General features: G+C 28.5%; 1 protein-coding gene across 1 annotated transcript in view; it reads left to right on the top strand.

Annotated features, from left to right (window-relative positions):
• The first annotated feature begins 938 nt into the window (after positions 1 to 938).
• LOC108692244 (facilitated trehalose transporter Tret1-like) overlaps positions 939 to 8,011 on the top strand; it is a 96,033-nt gene continuing 88,960 nt past the window's right edge. Inside the window, exons 1-2 of the mRNA XM_018200419.1 lie at positions 939 to 943; positions 1,528 to 1,717. Of these exons, the coding sequence (XP_018055908.1) occupies positions 939 to 943; positions 1,528 to 1,717 (195 nt within the window). The remainder of the gene's footprint in view (positions 944 to 1,527; positions 1,718 to 8,011) is intronic.

The raw sequence follows: 8,011 nt of genomic DNA, 5'->3' as shown, positions 1-8,011 counted from the left end.
TATATATATATATATATGAAACATTTTATTAGAACAAATACCAATCAAATGTTTGTTTAATAAAACCAAAAAATAATGTTACATTTATAAATATTTATTAAGTATTACCAAAAAGTATTAAGTATTGGTAACAATTTGATAATACTTATTAAATATTTATAAAAGTCACCTTTATTTTTGATTATATTAATCAAACATTAACATTTAATTGGCATTGTTTCATTATAATTATTGTCAAACTCTAAGGGGATTAACTATAGCTAAAAAAAATTTACACTGATTGTTAATTATGACAACACACTTTATTACAACACATTTTAGAATTACTATTGTTAATATTGTTATCCCATGTATTGCCACTTACTGCGCGCAATATTGTTAAGTATTGTTAATATATTGCAGAACAAAATATCTTATTTCAATGTAGATTGGAGACCTTACAAAATTAGAGGAAAAAACGTAAAAGGTAAAAAAATAACGTACTTGCTTTAATTTTTACCGTATCTACCTTTATTTAATATGATAAATATCCGAAGTACTTAAATTTTTTTAGATTAAATTTAGATCTTTGTAGCATATTGGAATATCGCGAAGACAGATACATCTTTCTACAATAGTTGGCACTACTGGTATTAACCGTTATAAAAATATAAAAAGTGCTCATATTATCTGCAGTACTCACAATATCCAATTCTATCCTATATAATATATTCATATGATAATAACTCAAGTTATATACCTTAAAAACATTTTAAAATATTTGAAAGTAAATACACGTTATAATAAATGCGAATTGCGTATTGGCATATTAGTATCATAATGTAACATCAAGTTATTGAATAAAAAATTCCATAGATAATCATTACAATTCGCCCTTTCATATCGGAGATATTAAGAAAGATCATTATTCTGATCATAATATCACTTTCTTTCTATTAATGGGGTATATTAATGCTATGATTTGAATTGTTTAAATATTTTTGTTCATTAATAAATTTTTAAATAAGCTACGTGCTTATCTTCTTGTCTTGATATATGTTGTTAAATGCCAATGTTTTGTAAACATTGTAGTTTTTTGGCGAGATTTGATTTTGGCGAGAAGCAACTGAGTCTCATGAAGTAAACTGAAACATTAGTATTTATGATGATGTATTAAGACACAGAGAACTCTCAAATTGCGTAACTGTTTTGTTAAGATAATACTTATGAGAGCCTCAAAAGTATCAGTGATAAACTTTGTCTAAGTAAAAATAGCGTTAACGTTAAATGTACTATAATATGCCAATTGTTATACGTAACATTAAATTTTTTAAAATATGAATATCTTTTCTCTGACTAATAATAATAGAGTGATTGATAAATCTTTATGTTAATTAAAGATTTATCAATCACTCTATTTTTTGTATATTCTACGTTAATCAAAATACATTATATACCAAATGTAAAATTTAATCGAGTCGGAGCTACCATAAATCATAAAATAGAATAGTTAACATAATTAATAATAATAACATACAAAGTTATTAGGTACAGTTTTATTTGTGCCATGACCTGCTTTGTGATTACTTTGGTAAATCTATTGCCCGAAAGTCCTTTTTATCATCTCACGAAGAATAACGAAATAAAAGCGAAGGATTCTTTAAAATGGTATCGTGGCCAAACTTATGATGATATTGAAATAAAGGAATTGAAATATCGTGTAAGCCATTTAGAAAAGGTAATATGCTATATTTTGTCATCAATAATTGTTGGGAAAATTGGAATATACAGGGTGTCCCAAAATTTTTGCCAAGCGCTCTTGTGTAAATAGAAATATGTACTCAATTTTACAGAAAAACTGTAGAACTTTAAGAATTGTTTTCAGAATTTTTTATTAACTTTACTGCATTTTCTTATTGACAACTATTTTTATTAGCATAAGAAAATACTGAAAAAATTTTGAAAATGTTCTCAGAACTTTATAAGAAAAAAATAAACAATTTTTGTCTCTCACTGTTTTTCTGTAAAGTTGATAGTATTTAAGTAAAAAATTATTGAAAACCAAATCAGCAATTTTTAGTAATTAATATCTTGTTAACTATTGCAACAATTATAAAATGGTACAGAACTTTTTGACTTAATTTAGTCCGCTCTATTTAGACAAGAGCGCTTGGCAAAAAATTTTGGGACTCTCTATATATACCTAATAATTAAAATTTCTATACAGCACCGAAAGTTTTCAGAAACGTCTCAGAAATACGTATTTCAACTGAAAAGTGAAACATTTTATAAAAATTGCGAAATACGTCTGCAACATTTCTGAGACAGCTCTGAAATAACAAAGTGTCCGCTATTTTTATATATGAAATCTTATTGAAAAGTTGATAAAATATCATAGAAAAAATTTGCAAATTTCTTTTTGAAATATTATCAAAATTTCAGCCATTTTTGGTATTATAAAAATGATATTTAGATATATATTTGATTAATACTTAAATAATATTTTAATTTATTATGTCGACATAATAAATTTGAATATTGTTTAAATATCAATTAAATATATATTTAAATATCGTTTCTGAACTTAAAATTTGTTGAAAGTTTTTGTTGTGATTTGTTTGCAGATTACAAAATTTAATGAAATAAACTTAAAGTATTTCTCAAAAATAGTAATTATATCGCCAACTATTTTGATTTATTAATATTACGTATTATCTGCATAAAAGTACTTATACATAATCATTACTAAAAAATCATACCTACAGTTTTCACACAATATCATTATTCATATACAAAAATTTTCGCAATTAAAATAGAATAAGTTATTCGTATACAAAAGTTTTTTGCACTTAAAATAGAATAAGTCATAATAACATCAAAATAAACTGAATCGCGATTGATCAAAAAATGACTTTTGGTAAACATTTTGGGACCATTTTAATATGATGATTTTTTCTTCTGTATAAATATATTTTTCAATTTATTGCATATGATAGATTTTAGAAACATTTCTGAAAACATTTCGTATAACATATTGCAGAATCGTTTTAGAATTGTTGCATATGAGATGTGAAAGATTGAAACATTTCTGAAAACTTTCCGCAATAATCGGTGCTACAATATAGTTTATAATCTATGTTATATCGCAGTTATATTCAATAATGTTTGCTATATCCTAACAAACATTATTAAATATAACTGCGATATAACATAGATGCGATATAAAATCAACATATTTACAAATATGTTGTATAATAGTTACAAGGTGTAATAAATAAAAAAGGTGTGCTATTGCGCAAGAAGATAATTAATCAATGAGGAGGTGGAATAAGTGACTGACCATATTAACCAATCAGCATTTTTTCTGCGATACTTAAAATGATATAATTTAAGGAGGTTTGTCTATTAGTTGAAAATCAATTTAGTCTTCATTTTTTTGTATGTGTAGATAACTGTATACAAATAATCTCACAATTTGAACAATATTGACCCTATAGTTTTCTTAATAATATTATTCTGAAATTAACAATTAACAATTTTAGGCATATCGCCTTATGGAAGACAGTCGTTTCGAAGTAGATAATTACTGATTTAATATATACTCAGCCAATCCAGAACTTTGAAAAACTAGCATTTGATAGATGAAATATCAACCATTCTCACATACAGCACAGAATTTGCAGTAATATCGCTGCAATAATACTCAATATTGTTGCAATGTTGCAGCATTGTTGCTGTAATTTTTGTGCTATTGCGTACACAAAAGAAAAATCGGATTTTACCGTATGGATTTAAAACTTTATTGTCACAAAGTTTACTTTTACTTCGGATCGCATTAGTAATAACAGACTTTGCACAGCTGATACGAAGCCAATTTCATAATAATATAATCTAGAATTTATCTCGGCGTAAAGAAACAGATGAAAATAATACAAAATTTATATTGATTCTGAATTTCTCTCTTATCATTCGTTATAACCGTCATCATTACCCATCGCATCGCAAAGTGCAACACAGTGCAATGTTACCAAATGTATACGTAAATGTATATGTATAATTCGACCTCTCAAGTCGTTGACAACCTCATACATTTGTTAATATTCTATAAAACATAATGTAATCTTCAAGAACTTATTATTAAAAAGAAATTCGGAGATAACGGCGCAATAGGAGTCGGACGCAGTAATTATTACGCGAATAATAGATGTAATACAAAAAATTCTTTATTACAACGCACTTACATGTTTCGACTCATTTTTGAGCCCCTCTTCAGAGACATAAATCACTCTTATTAATACAATATATAGTAATGTATACGTAATAACTACCTAGTCTACTATGAGCTTTCTCCATTACACAAAATCTGTCATCATATTATAATTAAACTCAAATGAATATTAAAAAGAAAAGAGAAGAACACTTTTTAGAATGTATCAGAGATAAAAAGACTATGCCCAGTTTGCGCTCCGGCTGAACAGCATTGAGACCTAGCTAGGATTGTAGAACATAAAAAAAGCATTAAAAAGTTCCATATGCACAACTTTGTAAAATAGAATCTCTTGAGTGCTACAGCTGTTCAAAGTTCGCTATTATGACCATGTATTATATAGGACTGACTTTTATTCGATTCCTTGAATTATTCAGTATCTGAAATATCCCAGCAAATGAGAATGGATTAAAATGGATTAAAATATTTTTAATGTGTACTTTAAATCCATGAAAATGAATTGAATGGATTGAAATGGAGTGGATCCAAGATGACACTAGTTTAATATTCGAAAAAAAAAATATTCATATTTAAGGATTACAAATTTTATTCCTAAGACATTTATAATAATTATACCTAAAATTAATTACTTCATCAAAGAATCAAAGTATCAAATTGGTATTAAAAAACGAATCCTTAATGGGATTCGTATCTGGGACCTCTGAATTATGAATCTTCTACATTATCCGCTATACTACTTCTTTAATTGATAAATGTGTTATTCATTCTCTATTTTTATTACAACCAGCTAAACTAGTAACGAAATTATAGATATAAATTATAGATAAAAATATCATCATTTAATAGATATAATAAAATATAAACAATTTACATTATTATGAGACAACAGTGGGTAAGTGATGGATAATCTAATCTCGGTTGGCCGATGTCGTGTGCTGAATATTAGTTCTATGTTCGACTTGGTTTGCGAGTGTTCACATTGATCATTCATTTTACTTCTAATCAAAGAGAAACAAAAATTATTTTTATGTTACAACTTTTTTGAACTTAGTTGGATTAAAATGAAAAATTACTTACTTATAATTTTGAATAATTTAAGTAGCATTTATGGTCCATTTTGAAATAAAAACTTTTTTTATTCAATTAGATTAAAAAACTGCATTTCATATTCAGAATATTGAATTGAGCAGTATTCACATTGCAGAAATTGCTGATGTTATTTTTGAATTTAAAAAAACTTCCTATTCACAATTCTGAATTGAATAGTATTCACGATGTGCACAGAAAATGCTAATATTTTTAAAGTGAAAGGCATAGAGATATGCTCTATGCAATTCCTATAAATGAATAAAAATGCATTCAGGATTGAAAAGGATTTATTTTAATATTCATGAATCCATATTTTTGAAAATCTGAATTTTAATCCATTTCAATCCATTCTCATTTACTGAAATGTTCAATCTTGATGAAGACAATTAAAATATTTTTTGGTCCCCAAATGAATAGTTATAATGATATATAAATACAGGATGAGCCATTTAAAATTTGGAATTTAATTTGGCTCTAAAAAAAAAACGCATGAATATTTTTCAAAGTTTATGACTTTATTGGAAAGGTAGTACATTGCCATTAAACATGAAATACAATTTCATTCAAATGACTTCCACGGCTAGCTGCACAATATCCCATTCTATCAACCCAATTTTTCAGTACATTTTCCACTGTATGAGCGCGTATTTCATCGATAGCAACTTTGATTTCATGTTTTAATTCTTGAATCGTTTCTGGCTGGTTAGCGTAACATTCATTCTTGACGGTTCTCCATAAAAAATAGTCCAGCGGAGAGAAATCGCAGCTGCGAGGCGGCTAATTAATATCAGCATTTCGGCTGATTATGCGATTTTCGAAGACAGTGCGCAAAAGATCGATTGTAGCGTTGGCTGTGTGGCAAGGTGCGTCGTCCTATTTGAAATCAAATGTTGTCTGTGTCCTCCTCTTCAAATTTGGGAAGCAAGAATTCGTTTAGCATGGCGCGGTAGCGCTCGCCAGTGACTTGACAGTGATAGCAGTTCCTTGCTCATTTTCGAAGAAAAATGACCCAATGATGCCGCCGGACCAAAAACCACACCAAACAGTCATTCGTTGTGGATGCATTGACTTCTCCATGACGATGTGCGGATTCTCTGATCCTCAAATACGACAATTCTGCTTGTTCACATAGCCACTGAAGTGAAAATGAGCTTTGTCAGAAAAGATGATTTTTCGGTAAAAATGCTCATCTTTATCCAAGCGTTGTTCAGTCCATTGGGCGAACCGAAAACGCATCGGATGGTCATGCGGCTTCAATTCTTGCACTAATTGAACTTTGTAGCTTCATATCGAGGTCTTTATTCAAAATTCTTCTCAAAGAAGTGTGTGAAAAGTTCAAGTTTTGAGAACGATGGCGAATTGATGTTGATGGTTGTTCAAGCACACTCTGAGCAACAGCAGCAATGTTTTCGGTTGACCTTATTGGACGAGCACGTGAACGAGTTGCTTTATCCAATAAGGATCCAGTTTGCCGAATTCGCTTCACAAATTGATCCACAAACTGCGTTGAAAGCATTTCTTTTCTACCAAATTTTCCACGTAAATTTTTTACAGTTTGGGTTGAAGACTCATGACTTTGGAAGTAAGTTTTCGATATTTCCCAATTTTCAAGCGTATAGCGATCCATTTCGTAAATGTCAAACAAAAAACTAAATTTCTGATACGTCATAAATGTTATTACGCCTTTCAAATACTCAAAATAACCGGTAGTTGAAATTCCAAATGCTAGATGGCCCAACCTGTATTAATCGCTAAAGAAGGGAGAGAGATACTCAAAGTATGAAACAAAAAGTTTTAATTGCCTAATTGAAATGTAGCCAATATGTGGATCTTATCTCTCTTCAGCTTTCTTATCGGAATTCTCTAACAGTAAAAAACATCATTAACAGTTCTTGCTGGCATACGGCATGAATCGCGACCAGGAATTTAGCTGGATTATTGAACTATATCAAATACATTTTAAATATTTTTTCAATGTCTTTGGTATAATCCGTTTTACTGCTCTGGATACAGAGAAATTGGATAAGACTAGTAGTACATGGTCATAATAGCGAATTTTAGATAGTTCTTTAGGAAACCTCTCCTATAAAATTGGGCTTGTGGAATTTTTGATTCTCTTTTGATACCTTAAAATTTTAGGTTCTCTCAAAGTTCATCGGGGGCCCAAATTCTCTTATAAAACTGGGCATAGTCCTTTGGAAGACTTCAATAAATTTAATTCACATTGAAAGTAAGGAAGCTCATCACAAACATAAAACACATATCGCAAACAATAAAGAATTATCTGGTCAAAAATTAGTTCTTGACTTGTTGGCCAGTCAGTGTCAGATTAAGTATACTACTTTTTACACTTATATTACTTTTTAAATTTAGTTGCAATTTTTGAAATTCTAAAATTAATTCGTTTTTTTTTTAATTTAAAACGTAAAAAGAAATTTAGAAAACGATCGATAGTCAACATAAGAAGACTTCGTTACAATGCAAGGTTATGATACTTACCCATTTTATATATTAATAATTTACATTAAGAATATAGCACATAAATAGTAATCACAATTTATTACTAATATTGCATATGATAGAAATCGCTATAACGATAATTTATTTCAATCGTATTTTTAACTTCAAAATAATAAGCAAACCTCCTTAAATAAGGAAATGATAATTAATAACTTTATTTTTGTTGAAAGTTACTATTATAACTTTTTATTATTA

This window comes from Atta colombica, unplaced genomic scaffold (genome assembly GCF_001594045.1).
Source record: "Atta colombica isolate Treedump-2 unplaced genomic scaffold, Acol1.0 scaffold67, whole genome shotgun sequence".
Taxonomy (NCBI): Eukaryota; Metazoa; Arthropoda; class Insecta; order Hymenoptera; family Formicidae; genus Atta; species Atta colombica.
Note: the sequence above shows the minus strand (reverse complement) of the source record. Positions and strands in the feature narration are given on the sequence as shown.